This window comes from Astatotilapia calliptera, chromosome 3, assembly GCF_900246225.1.
Source record: "Astatotilapia calliptera chromosome 3, fAstCal1.2, whole genome shotgun sequence".
In the NCBI taxonomy this organism is placed as follows: domain Eukaryota; kingdom Metazoa; phylum Chordata; class Actinopteri; order Cichliformes; family Cichlidae; genus Astatotilapia; species Astatotilapia calliptera.
The window spans coordinates 49,677,168-49,692,690 of NC_039304.1; the positions used below are offsets into that span (position 1 = coordinate 49,677,168).

Genomic DNA, 15,523 nt, shown 5'->3' on the forward strand with positions numbered 1-15,523 from the left:
TGAAGGAGTGAATATGTCTGTGAAGGTTCTCAGTCATCCAGGTCATCGTAGTCAAAGGAGGTTGAAAAGAAAAGCGTCTGGACTTCTTTAAGTTACTTGAAGACGTTTCACCTCTCATCCGAGAAGCTTCTTCAGTTCTAAGGTCAAATGGTGGAGAGTCCCAGATATAAACCTAGTGGGAGTAACCCCCCACAGAGGGACAAAAGGACCCCCTGGTGATCCTCTAATGGCCTGAGACAAGGTGTGAAAGACCAGACACCAGCGAGGGAGGATAAGAAAGACAGACGCAACAACATTGTCATCCCCTATGTAGCCGGTGTATCAGAAAAACTCAGGAGAGTTTTCTCCAAGCATGACATCCCGGTGCATTTCAGACCCAGCAACACACTCAGACAAAAACTGGTTCACCCGAAAGATAAAACGCCAAAACACAGACTTAACAATGTGGTGTATGCTGTACAGTGCAGCGAGGAATGCCCAGACCTCTACATTAGAGAGACCAAACAGCCACTTCACAAGCGCATGGCACAACACAGAAGAGCCACCTCCACAGGACAAGACTCAGCAGTCCATCTGCATCTTAAGGATAAAGGACACTCTTTCGAGGATGCCAATGTTCACATTTTGGACAGAGAGGACAGATGGTTTGAAAGAGGAGTGAAAGAAGCCATCTATGTCCACTGTGAGCGACCATCTTTGAACAGAGGCGGGGGTTTACGACACCAACTCTCTGCCATCTATAATCCAGTTTTGAGATCCCTTCCCAGACGCCTTAACACCCACTCACATCCTGGGCCATCTGATCTCAGGAATTCGCATGATAAGGTGGGGCCAGGTTTCACAATGAACTCACCCGAAACTCTGGCTGATTGGGACCCACACCCAGTTTCACACCTTGGCTCAGGCGATTAGAGGATCATCAGGGGGTCCTTTTGTCCCTCTGTGGGGGGATACTCCCACTAGGTTTATATCTGGGACTCTCCACCATTTGACCTTAGAACTGAAGAAGCTTCTCGGATGAGAGGTGAAACGTCTTCAAGTAACTTAAAGAAGTCCAGACGCTTTTCTTTGCAAGCTCCTTTGACGATGAAGGAGTGAACCTGTTTCTGCTTTACATCTGTTACACAGGGGGTCAGCCCATGTCTGGCACATATAGAAGAAGAGTGTACCCTATGGAGAAAACATAGAGTTCATCTGTTAAAGTCATCCCAAGGTCTTTCTCCCACTGTGCTTTAAGGATGTAGAGAGAAGGAGATTGAAGATCTAATAATATAGCATACATTTCTTTAATCACCCCTCTCTTATGAGTGTTTATATTAATAATTTTATCCAAAGAAGTTTCCTCAGGTACTTCTGGAAATGAAGGAAATCGACTCTTTACAAAGTGGTGAACTTGTAAATAGCGGAAAAAATGTTTCCGAGGAACATTAAACTGCTTCAGGAGCTGCGTGAATGAGAAAAATTCCATCTGCAAAAAGGTCTTTGATATTTCTAAGTCCATTACTTTCCCATATTTTAAAGGCAGAATCCATCATGGAGGGAGGGAACATATGATTTGAGCTGATAGGTGCTTTAATTGACATTAAGTGTAACCCAAACCTTACATTGCACCCAAATTCTGAGCGAGTCATACAACAAAGGGTTACATTTATAGGTGTATAGTTCTAATGGGAGAGCTGAACTCAACAAAGCTGATAGGCACATTTTGCCACAATTGGATGAGTCAATTTGGAGCCAAGCTGGAGTCTCTGTGGTAAAATTACTGATCCAGCATATTTTGAATATTTGCTGCCCAATAATAAGACTGAAAAATTGGCAAGGCTAATCCACCCATTGGCCTAGTTCTCTGCATGAAATCTTTACGAATTCATGGACTTTTGCCGTTCCAAATAAATGCAGGGATATGCTTATTCAGTGTTATAAAGGCTCTGACATATACAGCAGGAGATCGTCAGCATATACGGATATTTTGTGCTCCTGGTCACCTCTGAAGATGCCCTTAATGCAACTGTCAGCTGTCAGCTTGGCTTTAATCGCCAATGGTTCAATTGATAACGCAAAAGGAGAGGGGATAAGGGACATCCTTGTCTCGTACCACGGAGAAGTGGGAAATAAGAAGAGAATAACAAATTTGTTCTAACACGTGCCAGAGGTGAGGAGTCAAGTAACTGAATCCATGAAATGAAATTAGGGCCAAATCCAAATTTATTTAGAGTATAAAACAGATAATCCCACTCCACCCGTTCGAATGCTTTCTCAGCATCGAGTAATAAGGCAATTTAAGGGGCTGTAGTTGACTGTGATTCACTTTCACAGACTTACCACCAGCTCCACCCCTCCCCTCCCCCTCCAGCTGTAGGCTTTAACATTGAGTTTCCCCACACATGTTTACAGACGAGTTAGAGAGCAAGAGAAGAAGAGACGGATTCATAAATGTCTTTGTTTCTGCTCTAACCAAACAATGCTGCTCTACAACTCTAGACTACCAGCCACAAAGACAACAGCTGGAGAAACATCTGTCTACCTCTGACATCCACCAGCTCATCCATACAACAAACACACATCAGCAACCAGGAAGCAGCTTCACCTCTGATCACACACACTCAACTCTACTCACTCACCTGTAACAATCAGGTTGAGGCTGCTGATGGACTTCCATGAGCGAGTTTCTTCCATGAAGAAATGACACTCGTATGCTCCAGCGTCATGAACTGTCACATCCTTCAGAATCAAAGACACGTCTCCATCCTTCATCTGTCTGTCCTGCAGATCCACCCGGTTCTTAAAAGATGGATGCTGGTGTGTTGAATCAGAGAGACCATCCTGGTACAAAAGCACATAATCTGGCTTCAGGTCAGATCTCTCCCACGTTATTACTCTAATGTTGTTGTTTGGAGCTCGACATGTCAGAGTGACGTCCTGTCCAGACTCAGCTGAGATGGTTTTCTGGTCTGAAAGAGAAAACAACACTTTGACATTTGAGTTTTTAGTCATGTTGGATTTAATGAACCTCTGAACATCCAGCAGGTCACCAGTGACCCACTGAGGGGGAATTTTAGCCTCATGCTAAACATGCAAAGTGTCAGAAACTACAAGATGTTAGCTTCCACAGAACAACAACATGTGCTGATAATAAGTGAACATAATGTGTGAGAGAAAGCAGCCTCTCATTATAAGACACTGTGAGTCTCTGCATGCTGCCTTTATGGAGCTACAGCTGTTTGTATACACTGAACAAAAAGCTTTGTAGCTGCATACTGACTCCTGACACTACAACACATCACACTGACACACACATTACACTTCTTTGTCTCTGTCGAGCTGGATTACAGATGTTACGTGTCCACCCAGCCTCGTGTCTCCTTCACACACAGACAAACTGAATCCAGATGAAAATAATCCTCCTGTACTTCTTGTTATCTCAGAGAGAAACTCAGTTTAGTTCAATCTCACCTGCAGAGACGAAGACAAGGACAAACAGCAAAGTGCAGCAGAGCAGCGCAGTGCCAGCAGCCATCTCTGTGTCAGTATTTGTGCTGATCCGACTCTTAGTTTGTAATAAAGCTGAAAGTCTGCTTTGAAGAACAGATCTGACTTTCAGCAGCTCACTCTTACCCTGTAGTTTGTGGTTCATTTAAGAGCCTTGGAAACCTTGGCTGTTAAGTTGAATCAACAGGTATTATCAGGCTGACGTCAGCATGATGTCATAAACACACGATAAAACATCAGAGTTTTAGTACAGCCTCTTGTTCTCTCCTGTAGTCTGAGTGTAGCCATTATAACAGTGAGACGGCACTGCCACCATGAGGTCAAACTGGAGCGTTGCAGGTAATAATTCTCATCCTGAACACTGTTGGAACATCAGACCTCCTCACGCTTTGAACTCATTGTTATTCTAAATATTTCTAGTTTCACTTTGACCCAAACCCTAACCCTGAAATGGGCTGTACAGCTTTTATACTTTGACAATGACAAAATATTATTATCTTCTCCCAAATCCAACGTGGCAGTCTGCTGCGAATCCTCCCCGTCCACATCCGACCTCACCTGGTATCTGCTCCTCCTGGAATCAGAAACACATGGACACAAAAACACATCCTGTATAGCCTTGATTATCTAATGCTATCCTTCATCGTATTCTAAGGCCCAGTTCAGGACATCATGTTTGGACTTCCTGACCCAGAGACTTATAGAAAACAATTATCAGTGTATGTGTAAAAATCCTCTGCACTCTGCGTGTACCTGCAATATTTCAGATCCAGACAATAACGCTGAATGAATCTGTTAACTCTGAAAACACAGAGTCAACTCATTTATGAGCACATTTGCATTATGTATATATTAATTTAATAAAACAGCTTTATTTAATTATTTTTAGAAACAATTTATAATTTTGCCTTTCACACCTATTTTACGTGTGAACAAAAGATTGTTCAGCTGTTATCCCACAGGTTCCTTTCCTGTCTCGGTTGTGGAGTGTATGTAGAGGACCCACGAACAGACATAGGCAGAGAGATGGAACTTGAAACCAAAAGCGAGCCTTTATTTGGCTGGTGACAGGAGAACTAAGAAACCTATGAACAACTATGACATACTGTGATAACTATGAGGGCACTATGACACACATTATGACTCTGTGACTATGAGGACATGGGAACACAGACAAAGCAACAACGAACAAAGGGAGACAGAAGACTTACATACACATATGAGGTGATCGGGGAAGTGGCGCGGTTTATCCTTCAAGCTCGGGTCCTCTACCAGAGGCCTGGGAGCTTGAGGGTCCTGCGCAGTATCTTAGCTGTTCCCAGGACTGCGCTCTTCTGGACAGAGATCTCCGATGTTATTCCCGGGATCTGCTGGAGCCACTCGCCTAGCTTGGGAGTCACCGCACCTAGTGCTCCGATTACCACGGGGACCACCGTTACCTTCACCCTCCACATCCTCTCGAGCTCTTCTCTGAGCCCTTGGTATTTCTCCAGCTTCTCGTGTTCCTTCTTCCTGATATTGCTGTCATTCGGAACCGCTATGGCCGTCTTCTTCTGTTTGTCTACCACCACTATGTCCGGTTGGTTAGTCACCACCATTTTGTCCGTCTGTATCTGGAAGTCCCACAGGATCTTAGCTCGGTCATTCTCCACCACCCTTGGGGGCATCTCCCATTTTGACCTCGGGACTTACAGGTTATACTCAGCAAAGATGTTCCTGTACACTATGCCGCCCACTTGGTTATGGTGTTCCATGTATGCCTTGATCAGATTACATCAGATTGCCTTGATGTATGCCAGTCAGATTAGATGGACAGCGTTTGTGATCAGCAGTTTTCAGATCTTGCCACAGATTCTCGATTGGATTTAGATCTGGACTTCGACTGGGCCAGTCTAACACATGGATATGTTTTGTTTTACACCTTTCCATTGTTGCCCTGGATTTATGTTTGGGGTCGTTGTCCTGCTGGAAGGTGAACCTCCGCCCCAGTCTCAAGTCTTTTGCAGACTTCAAGAGGTTTTCTTCCTAGGTTGCCCTGTATTTGGCTCCATCCATCTTCCCATCAACTCTGACCAGCTTCCCTGTCCCTGCTGAAGAGAAGCACCCCCAGAGCATGATGCTGCCACCACCATATTTGACAGTGGGGATGGTGTGTTCAGAGTGATGTGCAGGGTTAGTTTTCTGCCACACATAGCGTTTTGCATTTTGGTCTCATCTGACCAGAGCACCTTCTTCCACATGTTTGCTGTGTCCCCTACATGTTTGCTGTGTCCCCTACATGTTTGCTGTGTCCCCCACATGTTTGCTGTGTCCCCTACATGTTTGCTGTGTCCCCCACATGTTTGCTGTGTCCCCCACATGGCTTGTGGCAAACTGCAAACTGGACTTCTTATGGTTTTCTGTTAACAATGGCTTTCTTCTTGCCACTCTTCCATAAAGGCCAACTTTGTGCAGTGCACGACTAATAGTTGTCCCATGGAGAGATTCCCCCACCTGAGCTGTAGATCTCTGCAGCTCGTCCAGAGTCACCATGGGCCTCTTGGCTGCATTTCTGATCAGCGCTCTCCTTGTTCGGCCTGTGAGTTTAGGTGGACGGCCTTGTCTTGGTAGGTTTACAGTTGTGCCATACTCCTTCCATTTCTGAATGATGGCTTGAACAGTGCTCAGTGGGATGTTCAAGGCTTGGGAAATCTTTTTGTAGCCTAAGCCTACTTTAAATTTCTCATTAACTTTATCCCTGACCTGTCTGGTGTGTTCTTTGGACTTCATGGTGTTGTTGCTCCCAATATTCTCTTGCCGTCACAGAGCAGCTGTATTTGTACTGACATTAGATTACACACAGGTGCAGGTCGTTTAGAGTATTGTTGCTCTGAGTTATTATAGGAATTCCATAATCAAAGGCAATTACTTCCTCAGTGCCAAAAACTTCCAGATATGTTCTTTCACAGCTGCTTAAACATCTGTATCTGAGCACACATTTTGATATTTGTCCTCTAAGCTCTGGTCAGTTGGTGGAAACACACATGCTCATGTTTTACTATCAGTTGACAATCATTGATACTCACTTGTTCTTCTCCTTGTACTGCATCTGAAGTCATAAAGATTACATTAGTCACTGATTCACTAGAATAAGGTTGAATCTAATGCTACAGTGACCTCCCCTCTGTACTGTGTAATATAAAAGTCAGTCAGGTTTGCAGATGACACACAGATACTGTTGAGTTTTCACTGACAGAATGGAGATCACGCTGAAGTTCTTGCTGTTGCTTCTGGTCTGCTCTGTTTCCACAAATCAGACAGAGGCAGATAATGAAATTCTTGACCAGCAGATTTCAAACCAGCAACCCTGTCCACAGGAAATCCATGCTGTGCTCAGAGAGCTGACTGCCTCAGTGGCTGAACAGAAAGTGGAAATCAGGACCTTAAAACAAGAGAATAAAGGTAGAGTATGATGTCAGGTAGTGAGAAAAATGACAGCATGAGGAAACCTTCATATGAGCCCCTGTGTTACAGAGATATCAATGTCACTTCATGAATCTATCACTAACGTTTCTCATTAATCTTTTTATTTTTATTATTTATTCATTATTTATTCAATAATCTAGCCTACGAAAAATGAAAAGGGATTCAAATGATGCAGATAAATAAAATTCATATTGACTTATTTATGTTCTTTTCTGTCAGACCATGTCGCAAAACTGAAAGACCTGGAAATGCAGAACGTTGAACTTCAGAGACAGAGGTCTGAAATTGACAAACTTAAACAGCAACAACAAGGTACTGTATGTACACATGTTTCATTGTATAACAGAATATTAGTGATTCATTATTATTTGTTAGAGTTCATTTATTCCAATGTGTGAGATTAATAATTATAGGTTAAAGTATATGAAATCATCAAAATTTGTGCTTTTTATGGGTTCAGTGGGGAAATGTAATATGTACTAATATGTGCAAAGTATAATTTATCTAAGGGTAGTTTCAACCCAACCATACATCTTCCACTTATCCAAGGCTGGGTCGCAGGGGCGGCAGCTTAAGCACAGAAGCCTAGACATTCCCCTCCACCTGCAGCTCATCCGGGGGAACACCAAGGCATTCCCAGGCTTGAGAAAGCTCTTTTCCACTGTTTTTATCCAGAATCTGATTCTTTTGGTTATTACCCAAAGCTCGTGACCATAGGTGAAGGTGGGGACAAACTGATAGGACAGCCCGTTCTCACTCCCGAGGCGTAACATGTCGACGTTTTGTCACGTCCCGCGGCGTTCCTGAGGAACGCGAAAGGAGACCTTCGGCGTTCTTATGGTACACGGTGGGTTATGGCTGGAATCCAGTGCAATGACGCTCCCGCGGTAATAGACGTTCCAGCCCTGTATTCCAGCCGTAAACCTAACCTTATCCCTAGCCCTGACCATAACCTTATTCCTGACCTTAACCAGGATTATAATGATGTTAAATAACGTGTTTCTAAGCGATTTGAAGAAAAAGAGCGAAAACGTGTAGATGGAGTCCAGACGGTTCTCATATTTCCTCTTTTTTCCGAGGTCGTCATTTAGGAACGTTGTGGGTAGCCAAAAACGTAATATGTTAACGATTTGTCACCTAGCGTAAAATGTTACGCTTTGGGAGTGAGAACGTGTTGCAACGTGTTGGATAGGAAAGAGCTTTACTTTTTCACTCAGCTGTCTCTTCACCATGATGGACCGATACAGTGTCCACATCACTGCAGCCACAGCACCAATCTGTCTGTTGATCTCCCACTCTCCTCACTCTTAAACAAGATCCTGAGATAGTTAAACTCCTCCACTTTGTGCAGGAACACGTCCCTGACACGGAGTGGGCGCTCTACCCTTTTCCACTGAGGACCATGGCTGCATACTGCTCCAGTGGGAGCTGGATGCCAGGACCTGTTGAAGGTCAACATTTTAGACGCATGTCAACCAAGACAGCTCAACAACATTCAGACCCTTCAAGAACTCAGGACGAACCTCATGCACCCCAGGGGCCTTGCCACCAAGGAGCTGTGTAACTGCCTCAGTGACCCCGCCCCCGGTGATAGACGAGCCATCCTCCTTGTCCACAGACTCATCTCCCTCAATCCCACATGTCAGTGGGATTAAGGAGGTCCTCGAACTATTTCTTCCACCACCCGACGATATCCTCAGTAGCACTCTGTAGTTAGAACAATAATTAAAACTCCTTACACACACACAGGGTATTTATACATTTTTAGAGAATGTTATTTTTTAAACTTTCTTTTTCAGACAATGCAGCAAAGTTGGAGGAAGTGGATAAGCAGAGGACTGCAATTGAAAATCTTGATCAACAGCTACTAGGTAATGTGATGAAGTCAGCATGGCTCTGATTATTTTCATCTTAAAATATCTGTGTATTTTTTTGTGTATTAAGGCTGCAATCCAGTTACCAAGAAGACTGCTACACACTGTGTGGCAAAACATATCTACAACCTTTTCTTTAAATGTATTTATTTCAGCACTCCTCCTCCAAATTGTCTGTGGACAGCTACCACACTGCAGCTGTTCTTAGTTGGTTTTGGCTTCTGTAAGAATGAAATCTATCAAATGCTTTCACTAAAACTTTTTCATTTCGTCTTTTGGGGAGGGGGGGACACCGCAGCAAAAATTTTAAATTTATGACATTTCTCTCTTTCTTAGTCAAACAGGTGGCTTTTTCAGCTTCTTTACTGGCTGAAGGTGGTGGAATTACTGGCCCATTTAACACACACACTACGCTTGTCTTTAAACATCTTGTCACAAACATTGGAAATGCCTACAACCCACACACAGGTAATAAGACTGAATGTCACTTCTCAGCTATGTTGATGTCAGACTGATGTTCACGATGTTCGAACATCTGATTTTCCACTTAACAAATGTCCCACAGGTATTTTCACTGCACCAGTGAGAGGAGCCTACCACTTTGAGTGGTAAGTATGTGGACCTGGAGATCCTGTTTATGGTGTAGCTGTTGTGTTGTTTAAGAATGGAGAACGCATTTTTTCAGCGTGGGAGCGTCAGGCCTCACATTTCGGAACAGCTTCTAATGGAGCCTCACTGCGTCTAGAGACTGGAGATCAGGTGTTTTTACGTCTCTGGGTTAATTTTAAAATATATGACAATCATTTTCACCATTCCACCTTCAGTGGTCATCTTCTTTTCACCATGTAAAAAGGGAAACGCTTCCTTAAGTTGTCTTCTATTATCCACCAGCTTCTGATGTTTTAAAATGTGCATTAATTCAATAGGTGGCAATCTAGTTATCTTAAATATCTAAAACCTCATAAATCATTTCTACTTCTAAAAGCAGTTAATAATATTTTTATGTAACGATTTGCAAATCTGTTAGTAAAATAATGATAAATTTGATTTAAAAAAATCAAAGTGACTGATTATTTATTTGTTGTGTGTGTGTTGGAGAGCTGTATTAAAGACTAACACATAACATGTGTAGTTATTATTTTATTGTATTTGCATCAATTGTCAACATCAGGATATTAAAACCTATGAAAGTTGGTTACACACATGTTCCATATCTTAACTGTGTGTAGCAACAACAGATAACACACATGTGTGGGCCTCATCTGAGCTCTGACACATGTAGCTCAGTGACAACACTGTCTCTCTCTGCCTCTCTGTCTACATGGCTGTGAACAAAAATATAAACACTGAGGCTTCAAAATGCAGCATCTACAACACTGTCACTCTGCCTCCACCAGAATATTTTAATGTAAGAAAACTCCAGACAGCTCTGGAGAAAGTTTCAGAGTAAAAGCCCTGGAGTGTTTTACATGTTATTCTGTTGGATTCAATCTGACGGAGCTGATTCATAAACACTTCACTGCCAGGTATCAGGTGACCTGCAGAGACTGATCCTACAAACACTCAGAAACAGAGTAAACCAAACTGCACCACAGTGATCAGACGAAACCTTCCTGACATGAACGCAGCTCCTCAGTAAAAACTGTGAACCAGCAGAGAGACTACACCCAGCACCATACACCACCTCTCTGACACAGTACACCCTCGGGCAGGTGGTGTCCCCATAAACAGTGTGAGAAGCTCTGATTATTTACTATGTTCAAACAAACTGAGTGTCCACAAACGTCTGAGCTCACAGTGAGAGCTGCTGGCACAGTTTGGAGGTGTTCTGCCCCCTGCTGGACACACAGAGCTACAACATGAGGATCAGAGGAGGCTGGTGCTGCTTCACCTTTAGACACAAGAAGGAGGTCAAAAAATGTAGAAACAGAGATTGTTTTTAAACCTGTAAAGGAGGAAATCCTGACGAACCAATCCACAGCCAGAAAAGAAGTCTAACTCTGTGCTGCTCCAATCAGGAATCAGCTCTGTTACTGTGTGAGTGTGTAAAGTCACAGAGTAGCTGGTTTCAAATGTATCTATAAAGTTTATTCACGTTTTATTTAGGCTTCAAAAAACAGTCCAAGTTTATTTCTTTGGACTTTGTTCATTTAGCGCCACCTGGAGGACAGTCAGCTCCCTGCAGCAGCTCTGGAGGACTGTTAACTGATGAAGAGCTCGGACTGCACAGCCTGCTTCATCACCGACTTCTTTAAATAAACATGACCACGATCAGTCGCAGCACCTCAGACAAACGTTTGTTACACAGCAGCCGCCTTCACACCGACTGAGCTCCATCACAGCTTCAGAGCTCAGCTTACTAAAGTCAAAGTTTATTTCCTCTCAGGTTTCTTACTTTCAGTAAAGTTTCACTGTTAGAGCCCTGACCAGCATCCTGCAGCATCTGGAGCAGCTGTGTGGTGCTGTCATGGCAATAAGGATCCAAATCTGTGGGGATGTTTCCAGCAGGGGTTATAACCTGCAGCCAGCAAGGTGTGCCTAATAAAGTGGCCGTGTTTATGTCCCAGTGCAGCAGCATCAGAAAACGGTGGTTTACATCTCTGTTACAGGAAACCTGAAGAGTTAAAACACCAGAGAAGAAAATCTAAACGTTACACAAAGAACATAAAAGAAGTAAACTTCATAAAAGCTTCACAAATGATGCTTTAAATGAAAAATAAATCCCTGTAAATAATTCAACAGGTCACATGTTAGAACCACCTTAACTAAACTCTGTAGCCGGTCACTGTGGTTTGTCCCAGCAGCTCTTAGGAAACAAACTGCTAACTTCAGTGTCAGCACACACTGTTAGTAAACTATGCAACACTGAATTCAGGTTTCAGTTGTGTTAAGTTGTGAAGTTGTGATGAAAGTCTTCTTACTGACACAGGTAGGATGGTCAGGCGTCCTCTGTTCCTTCACCGTTCATGAACTGTCACTTATAAAATGCTGCCAAACATCAACTACACTCAATAACTAAACGTGTGCAGGTTAAAGTGATGGACGCCCAGATCTGCACTCCAAATACAAACAGACTAAAGGTGTTTCCTCCAGAAACAAAGACAATATTTACAAAGGTCTCACAGGTAAATTGTGAGCGATCACAGCAGCATCTCATCCTGACTAACAGCTTTTAGATGCAGGGAGAGCGTCGTGGTTCAGAGGTGGTTCAGCAGATGATGAAGGCCTTTCTGTTGCATTGTGTAGTGCTGTGGAGGCCATGATGGTCGACTGGGTCTGCTTCTACTGAACTCACAAACACTTCTGAGGTATTTACACCTGAAGCCTCATTGAATGTGAGTCAGAAACAAACGGCTCAGCTGTGATTAATGGATGTTTCCCTGCATTTCTATTTTCACACAGTTTATTTCTTACAGCAGGAAAACTGAACAGAATGTATGTAAGAGGTCAGAGTGAGGATGACGTCACTTAATACAGGAAATACATGTTTGTCTGTTTTGATGATGAAGGACTTCTTCAGCTCTGTAAACAGCTACACTTGAGAGGACAGAGGTGATTTCATGGATCAATAACAATGTGTTTATCAGCTTTCATCATCGCAGTGCAGACATGACGTCAGATCTATCAGAGTGAAGGCCGTCTCTCTGATGACGTCACAGAGCAGAGTCCTTCTGTCCAATAAAGGATCTCAGATCAGCTGCTGCCATCTTGTGGCCACAGTTGGTTACTGTCTCTGAAAGTTGTCTCATGTTTCCTGTTGTCCTGCTAACAAAGGCTGGAGCTCATCATGCTGAGAGGGCAGCAGCATTTTGTGGCTCTTCACACATGTTCATTATATTCTGATGATCCTGGATGGAGACAAACTACAGATAAGTGTGTTCAGCCCAACTAGTTTATCTCATTACAGCAGTTTGATGTTTCCCTTTGAATCCCCCTGAAGATCCTGACAGTGAAGCACGTACATAATACTCCAGCCTTTCAACTCTGAGCTTATTTAGTTCTATTAATACACTGAAATCTCATTTGTGTCATGAAGAAAGTCTTTAATCAAACAGAATTCAAAGATCAGAAACATTTCATATATGGAGTTAAACATGAATCATTGTTTCAACAACATATTTATTGTTGTCATAAACAGACAAGAAGACAACAACAAACTGCTCCTCCCATTCAACACATGTCAGTCCATATCCCAGCAAACTAAATCATCTCCATTTACACATCAAATAGAAACATGAATCACTTGTAATGATTAGAAACTTTATAGAATTTCAAATCTAGTTTGGGGAGTCATTCAGTGAGAAACAGTGAAATGATTTTCCATGTGAAAAGGTGGACAGCAGAAACAGAAAGAAAGAGTGAAACTAAAAGAGAAACAAAGAGCTTTGGAACAACGAGGCAGCAGGAGGACAGCTGCAGTTTAACAGCTTCAACTCACTGACAGGAAACAACATTAGAAACATCATCATCCTCAACTCATCTGCTGCACTGACACTGACACCTTCAACGGACACACCTTCACTTTACCACCATCATCAGTGCTAATGTATGGAAACAACCTGTGAGTGAAAGTGTGTGTGAAGGTGTGTATGTGTGTGTTAGTATCAGGATCAGAGAACGACAGCTTTCCTCTGTTCCAGTCCAGATTCACTCTGATCCTCTGGAGCTTCTTCTGGACTGGGAGAGCAGTGACAGCTGATGGTGAGTGTGTGTAGTAAATACCTTCATGGAAAAATATTGTCCATAATCCAGACAGTATGACTCCCTTCCTCTGCACAGACTCTGCTGACACACCCAGTACCCACCATGTACTGTCTCCAACCTCAACATCCCAGCTGTGAGTCCCTGAGTTAAAGCCCTCAGAGCCCAGGACAGAGAAGTAATAATCAATCCTCTCTGGATTATCAGGAAGCTGCTGCCTCTCTCCTCCTCTCACACTGGTCAGATCTTCAGACAGGATGAGGTTTGGATTTGCAGTGTTTGGGTCCAGAATGAGAGGAGTGTAGGAGACCATGTCCTTCATGTTGTTCCAGATGTTGAAGGTCAGGTTGCCCAGGTGTTTGGCCTGGTCTATCAGAGCTCCTGAGGGCAGCTGTGGATCATCCAGCAGGGGGCAGCGCTGGACTCTTTCCACTGCAGCCTTGTAGTTGTGCAGGAATGAGACGTCTTCAGCTCTCAGCTCCTCCTCTGTGGCTCTGACTGTGTCTGAAAGAGCTGCTATCTCTCTGCTCAGAGCCTCCATCTTCTCCTTCATCATCCCACTCTTCTGCTCCTCTTCCTCCCTCAGTGCAGCCAGCCTGGCCTCCTCTTCCTCTGCTAGAAACTGCTGAAGCTTCTTAAACTGCTCCTTAATCTGCCTCTCTGTGTGTCGGGCCTGGACCTTAATGTGTTCTGCTGTTTGATCAAACTTCACTTGAACTTCTTCACAAACCTTTAACTTCTTCTTTAAGGGCTCCAGAGTTTCCTGAAGTTCCTTCTTGTGTTGTTGTGCAGCTTCATCGATGGGTCTGAATCTGTGATTGGTGTGTTTTTCTGAGTCTCTGCAGATGTGACACACTGGCTGCTGATGGTCCAGACAGAAGAGTCTGAGTTTTTCAGAGTGCAGACTGCAGAGAGCCTCTGAAGCTCTCTGATCTCTCTCCTGTAAGAACGACTCACACAGGTTCTTTAAAGCCAGATTTAAAGGTGGATCAGACTTTGAAGATCTTCTCTTACAAACTGGACACTCGTGTGTTGGTCTCTCTATCCACCATCTCTTCAGACAGTCTTTACAGAAGCTGTGGCTACATGACAGAAGAACAGGATCTCTGAAGACCTCCTGACAGACCGGACAGCAGAGATCCTCCTCTGATCTGGAAGCCATTGAGTCTGTGAGTGAAGCTGAAAACAGCAGACAGGAAGTACAGTCAGTCCTGGCTCCCCTCCCTCCTCTACCACCTTCACTGAAACTTCCTTTGAGTCGTGTTTTTGCTCAAACTCACATTCAGTGTGTGGAGCGTCAGCAGCTTGAAGCAGCAGTGTTGGAGTTTTCCACTTTTCTCTCCTGTAGCTGGACTCACTCAGAGGAAGCTGCTAGTTTGGTCTGAGCTCAGTCTGATCGTCTGTGCGTCTCTCTTTACTGAGGACGAAGAACTTTCTGTTTCCTGGTTTGTCACATTTGAGTGACGTGAGGGGAGGAGAAAATGTTGCTGTTGGACTTTTAACTAAGGTGTGTTTCAATCCTGCCTGCAGCTCAAAAGCTGTAAAAGAGGTTTTGTGTCTTTTCACCTCCACAGGTCACAACATGAAACCTGTTGTGAAGGTTATAAAATAAAGTGTCACTCGGTGGTGCAGCTGTTTGTCAGCTTCTATTTTAGACTTTGTTCTGGTTCTTCTTCAGGTTCCCAGCAGTGGGAGTGTAATGCAGTCACACACACACAGGTGGTGTTAAGGTGGACTCACTTAGTTACAGACAGTGGTGTTATTTCCTGTAACTAAGGGTGTGTTTCACTCCAAAGTTCAGACATTAACCTGCCAGAAGTTGTAAAAGTTACTAATAAAGAGCTTTTCTCTAATTTCACATGTTGTCCACAATCTCCTCGTGATTACCTCTGGAAAGCCCCGTGGCACAGCTCTCCATCCAGTGCAGCTTTATGGTCATTGCTGTGGTTCCAGAATCTTCTCATGATGACCAGTAGGTCCCCAAACAGCATGAC

The 15,523-nt window shown here is 43.6% G+C and overlaps 1 protein-coding gene, 1 long non-coding RNA gene and 1 pseudogene across 4 annotated transcripts; 2 read left to right on the plus strand and 1 right to left on the minus strand.

Moving 5' to 3' along the window:
• Positions 1–15,523, plus strand: part of LOC113015543 (neural cell adhesion molecule 2-like) — a 298,755-nt pseudogene that overhangs the window by 124,682 nt on the left and 158,550 nt on the right.
• On the plus strand, positions 8,761–9,587 carry LOC113019776 (uncharacterized). Its single transcript, XR_003272091.1, has 3 exons — positions 8,761–8,825; positions 9,165–9,296; positions 9,394–9,587. It is a non-coding gene; the product is annotated as an uncharacterized LOC113019776 (long non-coding RNA).
• LOC113019690 (nuclear factor 7, ovary-like) lies at positions 13,009–14,706 on the minus strand. Of its 3 annotated transcripts, none has more exons than XM_026163497.1 (2): positions 13,341–14,691; positions 13,009–13,037 (listed from the first exon to the last, which is right to left on the minus strand). In XM_026163497.1, the coding sequence occupies exons 1-2, from the start codon at positions 14,689–14,691 to the stop codon at positions 13,009–13,011; spliced, it is 1,380 nt and encodes a 459-aa protein (XP_026019282.1). The 3 variants fall into 3 exon arrangements, with proteins under 3 accessions (XP_026019282.1, XP_026019283.1, XP_026019284.1); XM_026163498.1 differs by lacking the exon at positions 13,009–13,037 and adding an exon at positions 13,123–13,192 and having other exon boundaries at positions 13,322–14,706; XM_026163499.1 differs by lacking the exon at positions 13,009–13,037 and having other exon boundaries at positions 13,280–14,706.

Excerpts from the sequence above, each read along its gene's own strand:
- LOC113019690 (XM_026163498.1), bottom strand. The coding sequence starts at position 14,691 with ATGGCTTCCAGATCAGAGGAGGATCTCTGCTGTCCGGTCTGTCAGGAG. Across the intron at positions 13,193-13,321 it reads TGTCCGTTGAAGGTGTCAGT|TTTCACTCTTTCTTTCTGTT; the intron begins GTCAGTGCAGCA and ends TTTCTCTTTTAG.